General features: G+C 45.8%; 1 protein-coding gene and 1 long non-coding RNA gene across 2 annotated transcripts; one reads left to right on the top strand and one right to left on the bottom strand.

The window, feature by feature from the left end:
- Positions 1-1,177: 1,177 nt before the first annotated feature.
- On the bottom strand, positions 1,178-12,206 carry LOC139008951 (uncharacterized). The gene is made up of 4 exons (XR_011471232.1): positions 12,126-12,206; positions 6,641-6,728; positions 1,819-1,903; positions 1,178-1,352 (listed from the first exon to the last, which is right to left on the bottom strand). It is a non-coding gene; the product is annotated as an uncharacterized lncRNA (long non-coding RNA).
- Positions 12,207-12,345: 139 nt separating this feature from the next.
- Positions 12,346-20,628, top strand: RHBDD2 (rhomboid domain containing 2). The gene is made up of 4 exons (XM_070412759.1): positions 12,346-12,571; positions 14,605-15,012; positions 17,734-17,884; positions 20,165-20,628. Exons 1-4 carry the CDS (start codon positions 12,394-12,396, stop codon positions 20,517-20,519), a joined length of 1,092 nt encoding a protein of 363 aa, XP_070268860.1. The 5' UTR covers positions 12,346-12,393; the 3' UTR covers positions 20,520-20,628.
- Positions 20,629-22,980: the final 2,352 nt, after the last annotated feature.

Raw genomic sequence — 22,980 nt, 5'->3', positions numbered from 1 at the left:
CTCTGGATCTATTTTTGTTCATCGGTTTATGTTGTTCACTTTATTCCACAAATGAGCGAGATCATGTGGTATTTATCTTTCTCCAATTAAGCATGTCTTTATCTTTTGTATTTTGATGATTCAACATCTGGGACCTTGCTGACACTCAAGAGACATCCCCTCTCCCCCTCAGGGTTAGCTAATTCCTAGAAATAACAACTCACTGGTCTGTGAGTGGGCCTTTCACATGCAAACAAATCAACCCAGAGCCCACACCCCCCAACCACCTCCTTTATGGGCTCTCCACTCCAGGCCACTATCCACCCGCCCTAATCACTCCATGGCCAGGTGCCAGCCAACTAGGGCAACCTTGCCAATTCTAACGCCCGCTCACACTGCCTTGCCTATTCCACAGAAAGCCTAATAAAGGCTCTTGCCCACACTTTCCTCAGATCCCTGTGCCTCCTGATCATCTCTGGTGCTTCCTCATGTGGCCCTGCGTGACATGCTGTACCTCCTGGTTCTAGGGATCGATGAGCATAAACTACTTCCTTCATGACAGTGGTTTCCATGTCTGCATGCCTGATTAAAACAAATTCTGGATACCTTTAAAACACCCGGCAATTCTCCTTCTAGGAATATACCACAAAGAATTGAGAGCAGGCACTTGAACTAATCCATGTAAGTACATGTTCACAGCAGCATTATTCATAATAGCAAAAACGTGTAAGCAATCCAAATGTCCATCAACAGAGGACTAGTTAAACAAATTGCAATATATTGGCAAAATGAATTATATGAAGCAATGACATGGATGAACCTTGCAAACATTGTGCTAAGTGAAAGCAGACTCAAAATGTCACATATTCTATGAAATATCCAGAAAACTAAATCCATAGAGACAGCAAGCAGATTAGTGGTTGCTAGGGGCTGGGGAAGGGAGGGACTGCTTAATGTGTGTGCAGATTTACTTTGGGGAGATGAAAATGTATTGAAACTAGACAGAGGTGGTGGTTGCACAACATTGTGAATGTACTAAATGCTGCTGAATTGTATGCTTTAAAATGCTTAATTTTATATTATGTCACTTTTACCTCAATTTGCTTAAAAAATAAAATAATAATATAGGAGAGAAGTGGGTGGGGTGTAAAGGAAACAAGATTGGCCAGGCATTAATAATTATTAAAGCGAGGCCAGTGTTGCTCAGTGGTTGAACATGGACCCATGAATCAGGTCACAGTTTAATTCCCGGTGGGGGCACATGCTGGGGTTGTGGGCTCGATCCTCAGTAGGGAGCATACAGGATGCAGCAGATCAATTATTCTCTCTCTTCGCTGATGTTTCTATTCCTCTCTCCCTCTTCCTTCTGCTCTCTGAAATAAATGAAAACATATTTTTTAAAAAAAATAATAATTATTAAAGCTGGTGATGGGTACTTTCACTATTCTCTTCTCTTGACTTGCATATCTGTTTAAAATGTTCCGTAACAGCCCGGCTGGCATGGCTCAGTGATGAGCTTCAACCTGTGAACCAGAAGTTCACTGTTCGATTCCTGGTAAGGGCACATGCCCGGGTTGTGGGCTTGATCCCAGTGTGGGGCATGCAGGAGGCAGCCGATCCAGGATTTTCTCTCATCATTGATTTCTATCTCTCTCTCCCTCTCTGAAATCAATAAAAATATACTTTAAAAAATGTTCCATAACAGAAAGGTGTGTGTGTGTGTGTGTGTGTGTGTGTGTGTAAGAGGAGGGTTCGGTGATAATAAAGACACTGATGTCAGAGGTTTAGGGTAAGATTCGAAAAAATAGTTTCATGAAATCAGAGTGGGAAATTCAATACCTGTAAATTAATCCCTTGTGTGGGGGCAGCTGTAAGTCTTCAGGAATGGAGCGTCTGGGTTAGCCTGTGATCCTGGAGAGGGTTCCTAGTGGGGCATATTACAGAAAGTTATTTTTGGATAGTATAGTACTTTATAAAACTTCCACACATATTAACTTGTTTGTTCCTTTTCACAGATTTGGGAAGTAAATCTTATTATCCCTTTAAATTCAGGCATTCTGATTCAAAGCTGATGCATCCTTCCCCTTCAGCCCCTCCTCACTGCCTCTGCTCTACCCCACCCACAAATCATAGAGAATAAATTCCTGTAAAGGAGGTTTGACTCTCGGTTGCAGTATAATTTAGGTTAATAGCAGTGGCAGCTCTAACAGGGTGGACAGGATATTTTACATCCTCCAGACACACTCTCCACCCTTCTACATTCTTCTCTGTAGAGGAGGCTGACCTTTACCCACCAGGAGCTCCCCAGCTCTTAGCTTCAGGGGAAGTTGACCAATGGAAGGTACCAGGAAGCTGGCTCATGCCTCTGCTGATACAGATACTCTCATCAGGCTCAGGAACGATGCCCTCCCCTTCCCCCCTCAGGCCTAGGAGATGTAATGGCTTCAGCCAACCCCAGCCCTGGGGTACTGCACCTGTCCCTACCTCACCCACACCGTTATAAATAGTCCCTTTATTAAGGTCCCCTCAAGGGCCCCATTTTGAGTGTGTATGCCACCTGTTTGCTCCAGGGCCTTGCTGAGAAAGATAAACCTGCAAATGTCAGAGGCTTAGCCCAATGAAAGGTTATTTCTTGCTCATGTCATAATCCATTGTGTGTGTGTGTGTGTGTGTGTGTGTACATGTATACAAACTCTAGGGAGGAAGCAGAGGAAGTTGGGTCAGAATATACAGAAGAGAAATTGTGGGTAGAAGGCAGTCTGTCCAGTCAGACTGAGGTGTTTTTTTTGTTCTGGAAGGCAGAGTGCACACTGACCTAGGTTGGCAGCTGGCAACACCTCAGAAAGTGACTTTCCAGGTCCATGTGCACTCACTGTAACTGAAGGCTTGTCAATCACCAAGAAATAGGAACCTCTTGTCAGCACTGAGCCATGGAAATGGAAGAGTAATTACTGTAAAGGTGCTAATGCTTGCCCGAAGGAAATAATTTTGATTTCATTACCATTGACTTTAATACACCACTGCCAAGCATAAGGCAATGTACTAGACTTCTGGGAGGTACAAATTTGATTCAGATGTAGGGTCACCCTCAAGATACTTGAAATTTCTTCATATTTAAAATTTATTTTTAAACTAATGCACAGTAAAGTTCATTCTTTTTGGTATACATTTCTACTAGGTTTTTAGTTTTTTTAAATTTGTATTTCTTTGCACATATTTTTATTGAGATATAACTCACATACCATAAAATTCACTATTTTAAGTGTCCAGTTCTGCAGTTTTCAGTATATTCAAAGAGTTATGCAACCCTCACTACTACTGTAAAACATTTTTATCAACCCAATAAAAAGATACCATACCCGTTAGCACTCATTCCCTATTCCCCTTTTCCTCCAGCCTGTGGAAACCACTGATATATTTTCTGTCTCTATGGATTTGCCTGCTCCGGACATTTCATATAAGTGGAATCATACAACATGTGCTCCTTTCGGATTTGTTTCACCAGCATCTTTCCAAGTTCATCCGTATTACAGCATGTTCAGCACTCATTCTCGTATGCATACACCACCTTTGTCTATCCATTCACCAGCTGATGGACATTTGGATTGTTTTGACTTTGGAACTATTATGCATGATGCTGCTGTGAACACCCTGGTGCAAGTTTTTGTGTGGAAACTTTCACTTCTCTTGGGTTGATAAATATAATTTTATTTATTTATTTATTTATTTATTTATTTTTTTTGTAAAGAATTTTTGTGTTTATTTGAGCCAAACTGTCAACAATTGCTGGGAAGCAAAACCTCAACGTGTTGGGATAATGCTCCGGAGAATGGCAGGTTTTTACCTTGTTTTTATAAATTACCATCAAGGGAGGAGCCATAAGTGGGTTACAAGAAATCCACTGGTGATAGATTAGGGAGATCGGAGAAAGCAAAGCGGGGAAACCTCTGGGATTGGATAAAAAGTGAAATGATGCACACATGCTTCTTTTCCATAGGTGGATACTCTTTTCCATAGGTGGATACAGGATAGTTAACAGTTGACAATTAACATGATAACAATAACAATGGGGGGAATTTGTGTTCTCCAGCCCTGGTGCCATGTGTTGTGCCCTAAAGGGTCTTGAAAAAGGGAAATTACAAGTTACCCAGACATTTCACAGGTATGCTATCTTAGATGCAGAAAGACAATAGGCTCAGTAAAGATTGAAGTTGATCATTGTCAGGGAAAATAGTGGCCTAGGAAATGACTACCGACTATAAACAGCTTTTAGTTAAATTTTTAATTTCAGACTATCCTTTGTGGTTACTTTAGGTCTTTGAGTTTGCAAAACTACCATGCAGGCCTTCCCTGATCTAGTCAGGTTAGCATGTGGCCTTTTTTTTCCCCCATCCATGCCTCCACTTGTCTTCATCTCCTTGTTCCCACCCCAATCCACTTGACTACTACCAACACTAACCACCATCATAAATCCTAATTGGTCCACTGCTGGCCCTGTTCATATTCTCACATTGCAGCTGGAATGATCTTTTCAAAACACAGTTCTGATCAGATCAAATTCCCTCCCCATTTGTTCTCAAGAAAAAGATGAAGGGTCTCAGTATGGCCAGTGAGGCCTTGCTTAGTGTGGTCTTAGTGCTTCACACTGTAGCACCCTCTCCCTGCAACCGATGGCTTACTAGGCCACCATGGCCTACTTTCAATCAATCAGGCTTATCATGTTCCTGACAAGATGCCGTTACATAAGATGTTCTGCTTCCTTCAGTTTTTCATCCTTTAGATCTCCATTCCAGAGTGACTGCCTCAAAGAGGCCTTTCCTAAACGTTTTGACCAGGCCAATGAATGACCCCACTGTAAGCCCCATAGCACTTATCTCTTGCAACTTTCATTTATTTCTCTAAATACATGTGGCTCACTTAATTAGACCTTTTAGAATTTCTTTGGCTAGAATAATTTCCTGTCTCATCTTTTCTGGTGCTCTTGCAATTTCACTTCCTGAGAATCTAGCGCAGTATAATTTTAGAATTAGGAGGAAATAACTCTAATATTTGGACTCAACTAAGCACCACTTTCATTGGCTTTCCCACATAACCTCTGGCTTATTTCTGAACCTTTTGAACATTTGTCTCCATCACAGTACTTAGTTTGTTGTTGTTTTCTTGAAGGTTTCTTTCACTACTGTCAGTTGCTTCAGGGCAGCTGTTTTATTTATCTCAGTGTCCTCAGCACTTAACACAAGGTCTTGTCCTCGATATTTAGAAGGACTCTCGCAGCTTGTAGTCCAGCCACATAGTGCACATGTCCTTTTCTCAGCTGGTAACGCCTTCCCTCACTGTGCCTAACACTCTTACCACTTGATAGAAAGGAGGCCGTGGGTACAGTGTTACCTTCAACAATAAAATCTACTTTTCAGTTTCCTCATTTGCAAAAGGATACCTTAAAAGTTGGTGGGGAGGATTAAAATAATGACTCAGTACTTCTCTCCCTCTCCTCGCCAGGCCAATTCTCTGCTCTTCTAGTGCAATTACCTAGAGAATTTTGTGGCTGGATTAGGTTTTTGGAATCTCATCCAGCTAACTCTTCTGTTTCCCACTTCCTGTTTCTTTCCCCTTTGTCTCTGATGGCTCAATTAAAACTAGAAAATAAATCCTTAGCAAGCGGAAAACATTCCCTACCTATTCTTTTAGAAAAAGAGATCTTCCTGAGGGGGGATGCAGTGTTTGCCTAACAGCACAGGCCTTTAAAAAACAAACAAACCCACATGCTGAAATAGCGAAGGCTGAAAAACAAAATGCTTACTTTCTATATTAAACGAGGCGAACGGCTTTCCTTTTCTTCTGGATTTATCAAGTGCCTGACCCAGCGTACACAACAAGCAAACTTTGGTTCCCTTTCCTTCATCCTGTTACTAGAGATTTTTAGCAGCGAGGACAAGGAACTCCCCAGAGGATTATCTGGTAGCTTCCGAAATAAATTATTCTTACTATGTAGATACCACGTTCAGTTGCCTTTCTTGTTTGCATATTAAAAAAAAATTTACACTCTAAAAATCAGCGCCACTTTTTAACCTTAGAACGTGTAACCAATAGAACAATCCCACGCACGTGTGTGAGCACGGGGTCCGAAACACATGCCACAGGCGTAGGTGACACACGACAACAGCTTTTGCTGCGGCTTCTCTACCCTTCTCCGTGCTGCCTCGTGTGGTCCAAGTATCTAGTTACTTAGGACTGTCATTCCCATTTGATGGGGAAACTGAATGCTCGCCAGGCAACGTTTCCAAACGGAGGCTGGGAGGCTGGGAGGTTACCTTGTTGGGCCCAGGTGTCAGATGGACCTTTGAAGGGAGTGTTTTTGAGATTTCAAGAAAGAAAACTCAGCTCATGTTGTTATCTCCATTTTGGAATCAGCCTCACTTGGCACCGGAAGCTCACCACGCACGGGTGAGGTGAGCGTGCAGTTATCAAGTGACTCCTTGAAGTCGTTGGTGTAGGAGCCTCAGGCTCTCCTGGCTGTTTTCTCACCGATTTTTTTTTTGGGGGGTGTGGGGGAGAGCTGGTCCCTTCTATGACGTGTAGCACTAACTTGCTCTGCTACCCGCTGGATGACGGCGACCAAGGGGGGACTCTTCAGGGAGGAGAACCTTCCATCCGCACCCACCTCCACCTTCAACCCCACTCCTCGCTCGTGATGGTCCTAGACTCCAATTTCGGGCGTTTTCCTTCTCCGAGGAGATCTGCAGAAAGGGCTTTAGAGGCAGAGGAGGAGGCAGAGGAAGAGGGAGAATTACCTGTACCGGTCAGAGTCAAAATCCATAGCATCCCACCTCCGAGTCGCGACGACCGGCACCCGCTTTGGCTGTGAAGTCACCGGGGGCCGATAAATATAATTTTAAATTGCAGCGTAATATTGCACGTAGCTATAGCATACTACACCGTAAACACACAACCACTTTACTAACATTGGAGATAATTTTTGTTTTTTAAAATTGATTTGAAAGAGAGATTTGTTGTTCCACTTATTTATGCATTCATTGGTTGCTTCTTGCATGTACCCTGACAGGAGATCGAACCCACAACCTTGGTGCATTGGGGATAATGTGCTTAGGCAGGAGGCTTACTGCTCTGTATTCCATCCTGTGAGTGTGGAAAAAGAACTGGGAAAAGATGGCTTGACAAATGAATGCCACATAAGGCTGCAGTCGTCCCCAAATTAAAGCCATCCATGTAACTGCGAGCAGCCTCCCGAGACAACCAGGAGGGGGCAGTGTTTTGCCTTGAGAGGGGACCATTTCTCCACCAGACTCAAGGAACCCTGCACCGAACTGTCCACCAGGGGACAGTGAGGACATGGCTTTGAGGTGTGAGTGCTGCTAAAAGAAGCTTGAGTAGGGAACTGATAACAAAAGCCATTTTGCACCACTGCCATCCTCACAGGACAGGACAAAAGAGAGGGAAGAGCAATAGGGAGCCACACTGCAGTCCTCACCCTACCCCCGCCCCTCCAGAACATTCAGTCCCTTCCTCAGACTCGTCCTGGGGTGCAGGTGGGAGCTGGCCAAGGTGAGTGGGTGGTTGGCACTGACCCCAGAGCTGTCTCGGCGGTGCAAAGTGAGACATTTGGTGCCATCGCCTCCGCAAGCCCTCTGACCCACTGCGGCCCTCTCTTCTGCACTCCAGACACCAGCTATGCAGAGGAGGGACTAACAAATATTTCTGAGCACTGACTACGTGCCAGGTCTATTCTAGGTGCTGGAGGAGGATATAGCAAGTCACTGCCGTTGGGGAGCTCAGTTTAGTAATAGTGACAGACAATCAGATAAGTAGACATACGAGTAGATGAGATGATATGAAACTGTGGCAAGTTGCATTGAAAGAAGAAATAACAGGAGGGCGATCTGGGAAGGCCTTTCTGAGGAAGCAGGGCTGGAGACCTGATGGCTAAGGAGAAGGCCATCACTCTAAGACCCAGGAGAATGCTTCATCAGAAGGAAGAACACATTCAAAGGCCCTGAAGCGAGGACGATTTTGGCTGGTTTGAAAACAGAAAGGACACCAGTGTAGCGAGGGAATATATTCACTTCCTATTGCTGCTTTAACAAATTACTACAAATTTAGTGGCTTAAAACAACACGAATTGCCCTGGCTGGTTTTGGCTCAGTGGATAGAGCGTCAGACTGCGGACTGAAAGGTCCTGGGTTCAATTCCAGTCACGGGCACATGCCTGGGTTGCAGGCTCGATCCCCAGTAGGGGGCGTGCAGGAGGCAGCCGATCGATGATTCTCTCTCATCATTGATGTTTCTCTCTCTCTCCCTCTCCCTTCCTCTCTGAAATCAATAAAAATATATATTTTAAAAACCCACAAATTACCACTTCACACCCATAGGATGGCTACTATGAAAAATAATTAATGTGTTAATAAGGATATAGAGAAATTGGAATTGTGCATTGTTGGTGAGAATGTAAAATGGTACAGCTGCTCAAAATATTAAAAATAGAAGTATCATATGATCCAGCAATTTTGCTTCTGGATATACACCCAAAAGAATTGAAATCTATGTCTCAAAGGGATATTGTACCCCTATGTTCTCAGCAGCATTATGCACAATAGCTAAGGGGTAGAAGCAACCCAAGTATCCATTGACAGATGAGTGGATAAACAAAATGTAATATATCCATACAAGAAAAAATTACACAGCCTTAAAAAGGAAGGACATTTTGACACATGCTACAACATAGATGAGCCTTGAGGACATTATGCTACGTGAAATAAGCCAGTCACAAAAAGACAAATGTTGCATGATTCTTTTTACGTGAGGTACCTAGTCAAAATCTCTATGAACAGAAAGTAGAATGGCAGTTTCCAGGGGCTGGGGGAGTATGGAATTGGAAGCTATTGTTTAATGGGCAGAGTTTCAGTTTTACAAGATGAAAAGTTATAGAGATGGGGGGTGGCGCTAGTTGCACAACATTAAATGTACTTAATAGCACTTAACTGTACACTTAAAATGGTGAAAATGGTAAGTGTTATATGTATTTTACCATAATAAAAAGAATTGGGGGAAAAACAACTTTATAATCTTTCGGTTCTGGGGTCAGAAGTCCAGAATGGGCTAAAATCAAGGTGTCAGCAGACCTGTTCCTTCTGGAGCTCTAGGGCAGGGGTGGGAGCATCCAGCCCTTGGGCCATATAAGGCCTACAAAATTATTTGGTCTGGCCCTGCAAAGGCATTAGGGGCGAGTTAATTAAATGTCTGACCAAATATAGCAGGCTAATTTTTAAGTTGATAATTTTGTATGGCCCACAAATGATGTTCTAAATATCCAAATGGCCCTTGGCAGAAAAAGGTTCCCCACCCCTGCTAGAGGAAAATCAGATTCCTTGCCTTTTTCAGCTTCTCAAGGTTGCCTCATTCTTTGGCTAGTGGCCCCTGCCTCCATCTTCAAAGCACATAGCTCCAACCTCTGCTTCTATCATATCAGCTTCTCTCCCTCTGACCCTCCTGTCTCCTTAAATGGACACTCAGGATTCCATTGGGCCCACTCAAATAATCCAGGATAATCTTCCCATTTCAAGATTTCTAATTTAATCACATTTGCAAAGTCCCTTTTTGCTACACAGAGGTCCTGGGGATTAGGACATGGACATCTTTGGGGGGGGGGGGGTGTCGTCATTATTTTGTCTCCCACAGGGCGTGTAGTGACAGAAGATGAGCTGAAGAAGGTTAGAAAGGAATTGTACATTTGGGGTGTCCTATTAATTCTAAATTGTAACAAGAGTACCTTCTAAGTTACTTTTTTTAAAAAAAAGCATTCTTTTTAAAAAATATATATTTTATTGATTCCAGAGAGGGAGAGGGAAAGAAATATCAATGACAGAGAATTATTGATCGGCTGCCTCCTGCACGCCCCACACTGGGGATCGAGCTCACAACGCAGGCATGTGCCCTGACCAGGAATCTAAGTAACCATGACCTCCTGGTTCATAGGTCGACACTCAACCACGGAGCCACGCCAACCGGGCTCTAATTTACTTTTTAATAAACTGCCCAGGCTGCGGGGTGAGGAATAGGTTGCAGGTAGAGATTACAGCATTTGCTGACAGATTTGAGCTAAAAATGTCCTCACTGCACTGATGTGCGTGTTCCCTGAGAAGTCTGTACCCCAGCCTCAAAGTCTGGCATGTGGAGAACCAGGCACTCTCCACATAGGAGGAGGATACCCAGCAGAACTGTAAACAGAGGTGTCTCTGGGTAGCTCGTTTGGGGCTGGAAGTCTCTTTGTGGACCAAGGGCAAAGCAGATAGGATAAAAATGATCTCACAGTCCCATGGTGCCCCATCCCCATGTCCTCCTGCTGAAGGAGGCTCTGTTTTTTTCATTCCAGTTCTCCACCCCATGAGTTTAAGGAAGGTCTTTGGGTTTCCTGGAGGCATAATTGGAAAAAAAAAATGAGTAGAGGAAGGCAGAATCAGAGAGACAGCCAGAATTAGAGACAGGAGACCTCTGGGTGCTCCCTGCGTTCGACTTCACAGCCTTTGCTGTAGGATATGTGCAGTCATCACAACTCATTCTGCCAGACCAAATGAGATGACCCTCGACCCTCTGGTAAGTGTATCAACCCTCCATATGCCTTGGTGTTTGTTTACAGAGTCTTAGAACTGAAGACCCAAAGATTTTAAAAGGCATCCAGTTCCACCTTCAACCCGACGCTCTTCAACATTCTCATCAAGTCACCAGATGGCCTTTGCTTGCACATCCCCGGGAGCCCAGTATTGATCAAAGCAGCTCATTCCATGGATGGACAACCCAAACTGTCAAAGTTCTTTCTTAAGCGTGTTTCCATTGTGCCATTTCCACCATTCTGCCTCAGTGCTCCACTCCAGAGAAACCCAGAATAAATCTACTCCCTCTTCTCTAGGAAAGCCCTTCAGACAGATACAGTGGCTCATTCTGGAAGGGAAGTCTCTTTGTTGCCTCTTCCTTTCCCCATCCCAATCCTGGTGACTGTTTGTTGGACAAGCTCTAGTTTTTCCACATCTTTTTTCAGAATGTGTGTCTAGAAGTAGACCCAGAACTCCTGGAATGGCCTGACTGGCACAGAGGGGATGGGACCACCACCCCCTTCCTCTTTCCACGGCTCAGACTTCAGTTCCAGCAGCCTCAGTTCCCGTCCCCTATGTTTAGCAGCTCCACCACAATCCTGATTCCTGATTTATATCTCGCACCCTGTTGAGTAAAACCTTAATTTTCATGCCCACTGCTGTGTCATGAGCAGCATTAGTTTCCATGTACACAGTATTCATTTAAATATGTCCCACTGCTTTATATTTATGTCTGGGAAATTATGCTTCTATTTTAGTATTAAACACAAAAGAAGAATCTCTGGTTCTCTTCCTGATGTTCAAGGGAACACAGACACGGCTAAAGCTACAGAGAGGGGGCAGAGTAGGGCCTGAGAATGGATCTGAATATCCAGCACAGACTGCGAAGCATTTATTTTTCAGTAGTCTGTGTGGCCTCAAGGCAAATTTACAGACAGGGAGGCAGGGCATGAGAGGGAAATATTATAGGGAAAAGGGCAGAACACTGGAGCCTAGCAAGCCCGGTTCAAATCCCAGTCCTACAATTTCCCACTTGGGACCTTGGGCAAGTTGCCTCAACTTCTAGAGCATCTGTCCTCAGGGAAACAATATTCCAGCATTCTACCTTCAACAGCTGTTCTCTGGCAAAAGCGCATGTCTCACTTCAAGCGCCGACACCCTGATTACTAAGGCGGGATATTACATTCTTACCTCTTCAGGGCCTTCAGAGAATCCCTCTTTAGTTTCACGTTCCTGCCTCTCCAACCCAGCCACGGAAGGCTGCCCCAGCTGTACATCTGGCCAAATCCAGGCCATAGCATAGGTGTCCCGGTGCCCAACCCGTTCCTTAGCAGTGGGAGGACCTGAGTTCTAATTCCGTCTTTGCCATTTAACTGAATTAGCCAGGGACCTCCCCAGACCTCAGTTTCCTCGTCCCTATAACCGGGATAAACACACGTAAGGGGGTATGTGGTGTGTGTGTGTGTGTGTGTGAGAGAGCGCGAGGGGGGGCGGGGGGGGGTACGTGTTCTGTAAACCACAGGGACCATAGTCATTAGGTACCTAGAGCGGAGAGGAAAGCCAAATCACAGCCCGGAGCCGGCGGGGCCACCAGCCCGCGGAGGTAGAGGGTGCAGGCAGGACTCCCGGCTGTCTGTGCGCGAGGGAGGCTGGTCCCCGCAAGCGGATTGGGCAGCTCGAAGCGAGCGGGGCCTGGGGGAGGCGGAGCTTCCGGCCGCCTCCCCCGCTGTTGCCAGGGGAGATAGCCACTGGGAGGCGGAAGGAGCCGGCGAATTGGTGGCGCCCAGCCGGCGCGGGCGCGGTGGTGGCTATGGCGGCCTCGGAGCCCGGACGTCGAAGCTGGTGCTCGCGTCCGGAGGTGCCGTCCGCCACCTTCTTCACCGCGCTGCTCTCGCTCCTGGTGTCCGGGCCCCGCCTGTTTCTGCTGCAGCCGCCCCTGCCGCCCTCCGGCCTCTCTCTGCGATCCGATTGCCTGCGCAACTGGCAAGGTGAGCTGGGCGGGCTCGAGCGCCAGGTGTCAGCCCTTTTCCTCCGACTTCGCCAGGCCCTGGGCTTTGGGCTCCCAGCACCGGCGCCATCAGGCCTCACCTCCAGCTACTCCGTCCGCATCATCATCCTCTCCACCCGGAGGACCAGCCCCATGTTCCACGCCTTTGTCTCTCCAGAGCCCCCCCTTCGTCATCATTGCAATCTTTCCCCACTCTGATGCGTTCCCTTCCCTGTCTCCACTGGACTGATGAAGGCCCCCTCAATTCATTCCCTAGGGAACAGGTTTCATTCACCCGTGCGCACGCTCCCCGGAGGATTTTTCCTCTCCCCCTCCCTTGTCATATACACACTCAAGTCTGCTTTAGGGCCTAACTCCCTCCCACTGGAATTTTTTTCCCCCTCGCATCTTCATCAAGACATTACAACTTTATCTGTGACTACCCCTGTATAAGCGTCCTGGCCTCTTGAGGTTTAGAATTTCTTCTGCTTCTTCGTTTGTATCTTAATCCTGAGTCAGATTCCCAGCTCGTGGGGAGAGGGGCTAGATTTCTTTGGGGGAGAGAAATTTGCGGAGCGATTAAGTATAAACATCTGCTTGTAAACTTCCATTCTTTCCTGGGGAGGACGTGGGAAATTTATACGACTTGCTGTTTTGCAAAGCGCACTCACATTATTTCATCCTCTCGATGATCCCATGATGTAGGCTTTATTATTGCCCATCATTTAGATGAGACTGGGGCTTCATGCAGAGAAACAGAACTATTAAGTCAGCTGAGACAGAACCCAGATTTTTCTTTTCATCGTGTGATGTTTTGGAACTGGAGCTTTGGGGTATATAATCCTCAAATCATAGAGCGTTGCTTCTAGAATCTTCACATTTACACTTGGAATTTCAGTTGTGGAAGTATTTGACAAATAACCATGTATGCTTCAGATAATGAGGCCTGACAGAGATGGCCTGACTGAGGACCACAGCCTGCCTCCCTGTTCAAATCTAAAACTTCCCCCCACTGGGATGCAGAGCAGGTCATAGACAGATGCAAAATGTCAGCCTACACTGAGCTCCCCATTTTCTTTCATTTACAGCTTCCCCGAGTGTGGGGTTCATGGACAAATGAGTATTAGACACATAAAAGACCTTTGAAGGCCTCAAGTATAATCTGTTACTTCATACTGAGGAAATAAGCCACGAGGCCCGGTGACCTAAGTTCAGCCTGCCCTTACATGATAGAACCAAGATTCCACTCCAAGTCTTTAGGCTCCAAGTCCAGTATTACTGCCACTTCACCAGTCCCCCTCCTTCCGTTTAATGTTTTGGCCTACAAGGACAAAAGTACATAAGACATGTCTGCTTTTAGAAAAATAGAAGTTAAATTCTTTGCTGTCTTATTGCACATAAAGTGTCACTCTACCTGTAGGATTGGGTAAGCACTTTTAAGGAAGACTTGTGAGTTTTACACCTATATTATTAGTGATAATTTTATATCTTTTATATCTAGATTACAGTGATCTTTATAGGTGCAAAATAATTCATGGTCCCTTTTTTCTTCCTCTGAACAGCCACTATGGAAGGAGAGGTCAGGATTACAGCCGAGGAGACTGGCATACAGAGTGTTAAGGGGCACCCACTCAATCCACCCTGAAGCTGTTACAATTAATTAACCCTCAAACTGCCTGGTGAGATAGGTCAGTATTAAAACCTAAAAAGGGGGCATAAAACAAATTACAAATTCAAAGACTATCCCATGCTAAAAAGTATTATTATTATTTTTTTCCACATGGAAATCAGTCACTGAAAAGACTTACTCCAGGTGTGGGAAAGAGCAGGGATTTAGACATTCGTGCCTCTATTTTGAGTCTTGGGTTCTGATCATTGTTGCTTCCCATTGCTTATCTTGGCTCCTGGCTGATTCTCACTGGTTCTCAGTGCGCTGTCATAGGAGCTCCTCCCCCTTTTCTAGGTGGGTTGTAACCTGTCTTTCCCACCTTGGAGCAACCCATTGTCAGGCCTCTAACCCAGCTCCCTCTGCAGTTTACAGGCTGGTGACCTACATCTTTGTGTATGAGAATCCAGTTTCCCTGCTCTGTGGTGCTATCATCATCTGGCGCTTTGCTGGCAATTTTGAGAGAACTGTGGGCACCGTCCGCCACTGCTTCTTCACCGTGATCTTCGCCCTCATCTCCGCTATCATCTACTTGTCCTTTGAGGCCGTGTCGTCGCTGTTGAAGTTGGGGGAGGTGGAGGACGCCAGAGGTTTCACCCCAGTGGCTTTTGCCATGCTGGGAGTCAGTGTTGTCCGCTCCCGCATGAGGAGGGCCCTGGTATTCGGCATGGTTGTGCCCTCCCTCCTGGTGCCATGGCTCCTGCTGTGTGCCTCCTGGCTCATTCCTCAGACCTCTTTTCTCAGTAATGTCTGTGGACTTGGAGTTGGGCTAGCATGTATCCTTCCTGGAAGGGAATGATAGAACGTTGACATCCCAAAGAGTAAACCAAGTTGGAGAGTCTAGAGGGGTCATGTAGGTAGAGCCATGGGGTCAGATATAGGTAATCTGAGTTATAGCTTTCAGCTTTGAAAACCACACGGTCTTGGGTAGATCTGTTGCTTCCCTCTTCTAGGCTAGAATTTCCTCATCTGGAAAATATCAGTACAGCTCTCTCTTCATGCCAGTGTAGTATTACCAGTTAGTAAAATATTCTGATTTAGCCCTGGCCAGTGTGGCTCAGTGGTTGGAACATTGGCCCATGCACCAAAGGGTCTCGGTTTTGAGTCCGGTCAAGGGCATATACCTAAGTTGCAGGTTCAGTCCCGCCCCGGTCGTGGCCGAGTGTAGGAGGCAACTAATTGACGTGTCTCTCTCACATTGATGTTTCTCTCTCCCTCTTTCTTTCTCTCCCTTCTTCCCTTCCACTCTCTCTAAAAATCCATTGAAAAAATATCCTTGGGTGAGGATTAACAACAAAAATTTCTGATTTGATTTTTTTTCCCCTTGTAAACTAAGGTGTAAGTGTACATTTGACTAATTATGTTATGAGTTTTCATTAGAAGAATCTGAAATATCCATGAGCTGGAGATGTTCCATGAAAGGAATAGAAAACAGATTTGTTTGTCTTAATTTTGTTTGGTTTAGTCTTTTTCTCATAGAACACACACACACACACACGCATGTGTGTGCATGTGCACAACAAAAACCACCCACTTTTTTTATGATAGACTTTTACCATATGGGTGGTTAAAAACTTAGGACAAGCCTTATATCCCTTATCTAAATATTCTGGCAATTGGGGGGATCTAAAATATTTATTTTATTATTATTTTAAAATATGTTTTTATTGATTTGAGAGAGAGAGGGAAAGAGAAAGGAACATCAATGTGAGAGAAACATCCATCAGCTACCTCCTGCATGCCCCCTACTAGGAATCTAACCCGTAACCCCGGGCATATGCCCTGACCAGAAATTGAACCTGTAACTTTGGGACGACACTCAGCCAACTGAGCCACACTGGCCAGGGCGGGTTTCTCTTTTAAACATTAGAATTGGTAGTGTTGGAGTTAGATAGGTACATTTCTAAAATCACTTTTAATTTGTGATTCAATTATCTATTGGGATAGATAGTATATAAATACACATTGATAACATAGCTGCTATTTTTAATTTAATTGATTTTAAACCTTCCTAATATGAAAATTGAAACCTAAATACTCCCATGTAAACACTATTTTAACTGCATTCTACAAATTTTGGTATTTTGTGTCATCGCTCAGTTAAAAGTATTTTCTAATTTTCCTTGGGATTTCTTCTTTGACCCAGGGTTTATTTATCAGTGAGTTGCTTAATTTCTAAATGTTTGGTGATTTTCCAGATTTCTTTTTGATACTGATTTCTAATTTTATTTCATGAGGTAAGAGAACTATCCTTAGTAATTTTACAGCTCTTTTAACTTCAGTTCTGGCCCAGCAGTTGGTACATCTTGGTGAATGTTCTGTGTGTTTGTGAAAAGAAGGTGCATTCTGCAGTTGGTGGGTATAAAGTTTAATATATGCCAGTTAGGTCAAGACACAGCAAAAGGAGAGGGCAGAGCCTTCTCCTTATACTTGTTCTCTCAATTACTAAGAGAACTGTTGAAATCAAACTAAAATTGTGGATTTCTTTTTTCCTTTCAGTTCTCATTAGTTTTTGCTTCAAATATTTTGAAACTCTATAATTAGATGCATACACATTTAGGATTGTTATGTCATCTTAATGAGTTCCCTTTTATCATTATGAAATAGACCCCTTTATTCTATGTTAATATTCTTTGCCCTAAAGTTTTCGTTGTCTAATACTAATAGTTATTCCAACTTTCTACTTTCTTAAAATTGGGATTTTCATGGTATATATTTTTTCATCCTTATATATATATATTTTTTTTTTAAAAATATATTTTATTGATTTTTTACAGAGAGGAAGGGAGAGGGATAGAGAGTTAGAAACATCAATGAGAGAGAAACATCAATCAGCTGCCTCCTGCATGCCCCCCACTGGGGATGTGCCCGCAACCAAGGTACATGCCCTTCACCGGAATTGAACCTGGGACCCTTCAGTCCGCAGGCCGATGCTCTATCCACTGAGCCAAACCGGCCAGGGCTCATCCTTATATTTTTAATATGTCTTTATATTCAAAGCTTGTTTCTTATAGATAGCATATAGTTGCTTCTCTAATCTTTGCCTTTTATTTTTTATTTTTAAATATATTTTTATTAATTTTAGAGAAGAAGAAGGGAGAGGAAGAGAGAGATAGAAACATCAATGTGAGAGCAAAACATTGACTGGCTGCCTCCTGCACAATCCCCACCTGGGATTGAGCCCGCAACCTGGGCCCGTGCCTTGACTGGGAATCGAACCTGCAACCCCTCCGTGCCTGGGATGGTGCCCAACAAACTGACCCACACCGGCCAGGGCTCTGCCCTCTCCTTTTGCTGGGCCTTGTTCCCTCTGAGGTATAGGGGATAGAAACTCAAATTTTGTTTTCCCCTGAGCTTGAAAAACCAATCAGAGTTTATGGTGGAAAAAGCACTAATGCCCCTGTAAATTAAATGTGGGAACCTGTATTCTTCTCTGGGGAGTGTTCAGCACTCCTCTCTTTAGCTGCCTCCAATTTTACTTAATATGCCAACCTCAGATGGCCTCACATACTGCTATTCCTTCGACATCTCAGAGAAAATAGCATTGAAGCTTGACCAGAAGTTCCCTTTCAGCCTTATGAGGAGGATTTCGATATTCAAATACATCTCAGGTTCTTCAGCCGAAAGAAGAGCAGCCCGGAACCGGAAGTAAGTTACAGAACTCTTAAATCTTATTCTTAAAGCAATTCCAGGGCCTGTAGATGGTGTGACTAGTTCAGTGTCACGGGAAAAAAGGAACAGGATGTGAGTAGCCCTGGGCCCAGAAAATCTATGCACAGATGTCTCCTGAGCACTCTAGATTCTGGCCAGCTGCATCTGAAGTAGGGAATGAGCAGGAGTGGGAAGGGGGAAGGCATTAGAAGCACTTGTGAGTGACTGTGACAGCCAGCTTGAGGGAGCGGTCCTAGATAGTGTTATTACCAACCCTCAGCACTGACAAGCACTCTGCAGGCTGGATTGGGCTCTAGCATGGCATACTGGTAAGGAGCACAGACAGGCCACAAGCTGACTTGGTGGCTTAGGAGGTAGCACACCCCAAGACCTGAGAGATCGGGTTTTCTTGGCCACCCAGCAAGAGAAGGTGAAGTTTACTGTTTCTAGTCCAGGCTTATTAACTCTCAATGAACAGTGTAAGCAAGCTGTCAGAGCTCTTGTAGCCTCATTGCTTCCTTTGGCCCGAAGGAAGGACAAGAGTCTTTCTCTATGTAACACAGGCAGGAGAGCTCAGTCTAGAACGAGGGTCCCCTGCTTCCAGGTCTTCCTTACTCCCTTTCCACTGTGCCACACTGTCAGCCTCTTGTCCTCCTCTGGTTCCTGTCAATGCTCAGATGACACGGTTCCTCCAAAAGTAAGGGCTCACTGTGAAGTCAGGATGCCAGTGGCCCCTTTTTGCCTTCAGCCATCTGTGAGGTACATTTTGCCCTCTGTGACTGCCTGGATATGGGGTTTGGGTTAAATTGGAGGTGGACATTCTCAGCCTTCACAGCCTCAAAGCCCTTTGACCATTTTTCAAAAGCACATATGTGGTGGAGGTGGATAATTGCAAAAATAAAAAATGCACATTCACCCACTTTGCTCCAGACAAGTAATTCCTGAGGTCTAAATGTTGGGAGACTGTTTAAATATAGAATGAGGTGAATTGTGGCTTTTGGACTTTTAATTGTTCTCATGGAGTCCAGAGAGGACTTAAGGGTCCTCGAATGCAATTTCCCACTCTGTGAAAGAGTCCCCTCTAAAACGGCTGGCTGTGGTCACGGTCACCCAGTCTTAACCTTCTCCCCCTAGTGGCTGGGAGCTCCTCCAAGGCAGCCCCTGATGAGAAAGTTCTTCCATGTTGAATTGCAGTCACCTCTCTATAACTGTGACTCACTGGTGCAGGTGTGATCCTGCTTCACTGTGACATTCAGCTCTGGGTGGGGGACATGGTAACTTTTTCAGTTCCTCCCATGTTTGGTCCCTCATTATCCTGGCCTGCTGTTGGCACCCAGAACAGGACACAGTGTCAGATGGTCTGACAATGGCACACAGGCAATACAACAACACGTGTTTGGATAGTTGACATGGCTCTCTGGACAGCTTTGCCTCTCTGGAGGCTCTTGTTGAACTTCTGGTAGGCCAAAACCTCTACATTTTAAAATGTCCTGGACGTGCTATTAAGTATCTGGTGTCCATACTTACTTGTACATTTGATTTGTAAGGTTGGGTTTTAATTAAAATGTACACAGGTTTAGTCCAGTCACCTAACAGACATCAATGGTGTTGGCATTCATTCTCCATATTTGGAACTTTGCACAAAAGTTCAGAGGATAAAACTTAGGCTGTGTCTCCATTCACAGTCTCAGCCACATGTGTCTGTTTTGGGGCCCTGAGCCTCAGCACAGATAGCTCCCCACATCTGTCACTGGTTTCTGCCGGCCAGGACTTTGAGCTGTGAGTGAGTGTTTGTTCCTGAAATCACAGGTAGAAAATCTCACAGCAGACAAGGCCTGGGCCCAAGCCCTTTGTTACCCCATTGGAGCCTTCCCACCCTCCTTCCCACAGGAATGGATCCTTTCTCTTTGGGTAGAATTGCTGAGCCAGCCGCTGATTACTGTGATCTGCTCCCCATCTCCACCCAGTTTGCAAGCTGCTGCGAGTAGGTTACACTCAGGTGGTCTCACTCATGAGCCCAATATCCCTTCATCCTGCTGGCTTTCTGCAGGACCGTGAGTGGGACCTTCCCTCTCTGGGCATCTGTTTTCTGTTTGGTTGAGTTTAACCTTTCTCCCTATTAAGTACTTAGAGTCCGTTAAAGCAGTGTCTAGAGCACATTGTAATATGAAGTAGCACAGTGACCCCAAGCTTTTCTCATGTGGAATGACAGCTGGGGGTGCTGTGTGCCTTGGCATTTCTAGCTGAATGACCATTTTTTCTCTTGTTCTATTCCAGGCTGAACCCTGTGCCCGGCTCCTACCCCACGCAGAGCAGCTACCCTCACCTGTCCCCAAGCCCCCTTGTTGCCCAGATGCAGCATGCCAGTGGCCAGAAACTAGCTTCCTGGCCAGCCTGTGCTCCTGGGCACATGCCCAGCCTGCCTCCCTACCAGCCTGCCTCCGGCCTGTGTTACGTGCAGAACCATTTTGGCACAGCCCCTAACTCCTGTGCCTACCCAGGTTCCGTAGCGGTCTCCTTAGGGGTCCAGCCCCTCATCTCCCTCAACGGCCCTGCCACTGAATGTTCCAGGGCCCTGCCCACTCCAGAGACTACAGACTCCAAGGAATGCTCAAGGATCCTGATCCCTTGATGGGAAATTTCTAGGGAAATTATCTTACATCTGACCTTCCGAAGAAGGTCGTCTCTGATCTAAGGTTTTCTTGACAAAAAATTATTTATTAAACACCTCTGTGCCAGGCTCTGTGTTGAGTACTTTACTATATGTCCTTATTACATTTTCTTTTTATTTATTTTTTATATATTTTTATTGATTTCAGAGAGGAAGGGAGACGGAGAGAGAGATAGAATCATCAAGATAAGAGAGAATCATTGATTGGCTGCCTCCTGCACACCCCCTACGAGGGATCAAGCCTGCAACCCAGGCATGTGCTCTTGACTGGAATTGAACCTGGGACCCTTCAGTCCACAGGCCGATGCTCTATCCACTGAGCAAAACCAGCTAGGCCCTTATTTCACTTTCATGACAACTTTGTGACGTATAGTTTATTGTCCCCATTTTGTAGCTGCAGAAGCAAGACTGATTACATGACGACGCCTAGCTCTAGTGGCACAGCTGGGCTTCTTGGTTGTCAGCAGTCACCAATGGTTAGTTCCAGCTCTGCATTTCCTTCCTGTCACTGTGTATAGTACTCGACTGTATAGGGTCTGTGTCTGCCCTTTGGGACCTCCCAGCCGGCTTGCTCGGCAGTCCCCGGTGTGCTCGGCAGTCCCCGGTGTGCTCGGCAGTCCCCGGCGTGCTCGGCAGTCCCCGGTGTGCTCGGCAGTCCCCAGCATGCATAGTGTTTTTCCCTGCAGTGACTGCCCACTCCCCACCCCTTAGACTTCTGCCCCAGAAGTGGTGAGGACGACAGTGTGAACCGCAGCAGCATGCTGGTGGATCCATGGTATTGATGACCTTTGTATAAAGAAACAGCCTCTAACCTGCTGTTGGTTTGTGGTCTCTGGTCTGGCTGGAGAATAGGGAGAGCAGGATTTGGACAGGGGTTATATAGGGTGTGATGGCGAAGTGGAGAGATCTAGAAGGGGTCAAGTCAGGCAAATGGCCTCCACCCAATGGGGATCTGGTAGGGGGAATGAGTTGCAAAGGTGCTGGGAGAACTAAAAGGGCAGACAGGAAGGTTTGGCAACCTTGAGATTGGCGACAGCAGGAAGCCACTACTCTTTGGGAAGAGAGGGTGTTACCAGAGCCAGAAGTGGGATCACCATGAGAAGGACTCCCTGGCAAGACCTTATACCAGTGGTGGCAAACCTTTTGAGCTCGGCGTGTCAGCATTTTGAAAAACCCTAACTTAACTCTGGTGCCATGTCACATATAGAAATTTTTTGATATTTGCAACCATAGTAAAACAAAGACTTATATTTTTGATATTTATTTTATATATTTAAATGCCATTTAACAAAGAAAAATCGACCAAAAAAATGAGTTCGTGTGTCACCTCTGACACGCATGTCATAGGTTCGCCATCACTGGCTTATACTAAGGAGTGGGTGATACGGGCACTGGCAGTGATGGCATCTGAAGCAAGAGTGGGGGACAAGAGCCCTCGCTTCTCCACCTGTCCTCTAGCATCAGGGTCTCCCATGGGCCAAATTAACCAGGAACCTTTTGGCAAGTGGGCCCAGGAAATGTAGTTTTGGGTGGAAGGGACTCCTTTGATGCAAAACAGGACAGGAATGTGAGCCAACAGACACTGGGCCAGCCTGAGGAGAGCGCATGGCTTCTATAAGTCATCAGCCGGAGCTCCTCGCAGCGGGCTCACATTGAGACTGCATGCCAGTTGCAGGTGTTTTCATGGACATCCTAACACATGACATTTGTTAATTCCAGGAGCCAGATGGCCTACTCTGGGCTGGCTCCTTGATACATTCTGGGTATTAGAGGCAATAAGACACCTACAAATCCACCCAGCCCAGGTGAGGGCAGACAGTGACAGGCACCTACACTAGACAGGGGGTGGGGGAGAAAGCCCAGAGGATGACTCCCAGGGGGATTGTGAAGTAGGGTTGCTAGCCAAGAAGTTGGGCGCCAGACCACAGCTGGGATTTGTCTGCAGTCACAGCAGGTCTGGCAGGGCCTGGCCTGGGGCTTCTGTCTCCAACCACATCTGGCACCTTTCCCACAGTGTCATTCAGTGAACACAGGCTGCTGTGTTCCTTAAACATTTTCCCTCCACTCTAGTCTCAGGCCTGTCCCCAGAAGCAGATGAGAGGGCACTTGCTCCCAGTGTGGCAGGGCGACATCCCTTGTGTCTGCCTTCCTGCGTGGACTGTGCTGTGGAGCTGCGGAAGCCGTGGGCCTTGGAGATGGTCTGGCGGGGGACCCTCTCACAGGTCCCCAAGTAACAGACTTGTGAGGGTCCTCAGAGGTCTTTGAGTCCAACCATCTCCTTTGCCCTGGTTTTACTAATGAGTTCCAGGGAGGCAGGATGGTGCTGGCAGTGCAGCCAGCAGCAGCCCCTGACGTGGGCCCTACCACACTGCTGCTTTGAGACTGGTTCTTCTTAGTCTGTTTGTTCCTCTGGGCTTTCATT

This window comes from Myotis yumanensis, unplaced genomic scaffold (assembly GCF_028538775.1).
Source record: "Myotis yumanensis isolate MYYU_CA2020_CCGP unplaced genomic scaffold, mMyoYum1.0.hap1 SCAF_4, whole genome shotgun sequence".
Taxonomy (NCBI): Eukaryota; Metazoa; Chordata; class Mammalia; order Chiroptera; family Vespertilionidae; genus Myotis; species Myotis yumanensis.
The sequence above is the reverse complement of the archived record's forward strand: the minus strand, read 5'-3'. Positions and strand labels throughout refer to the sequence as shown.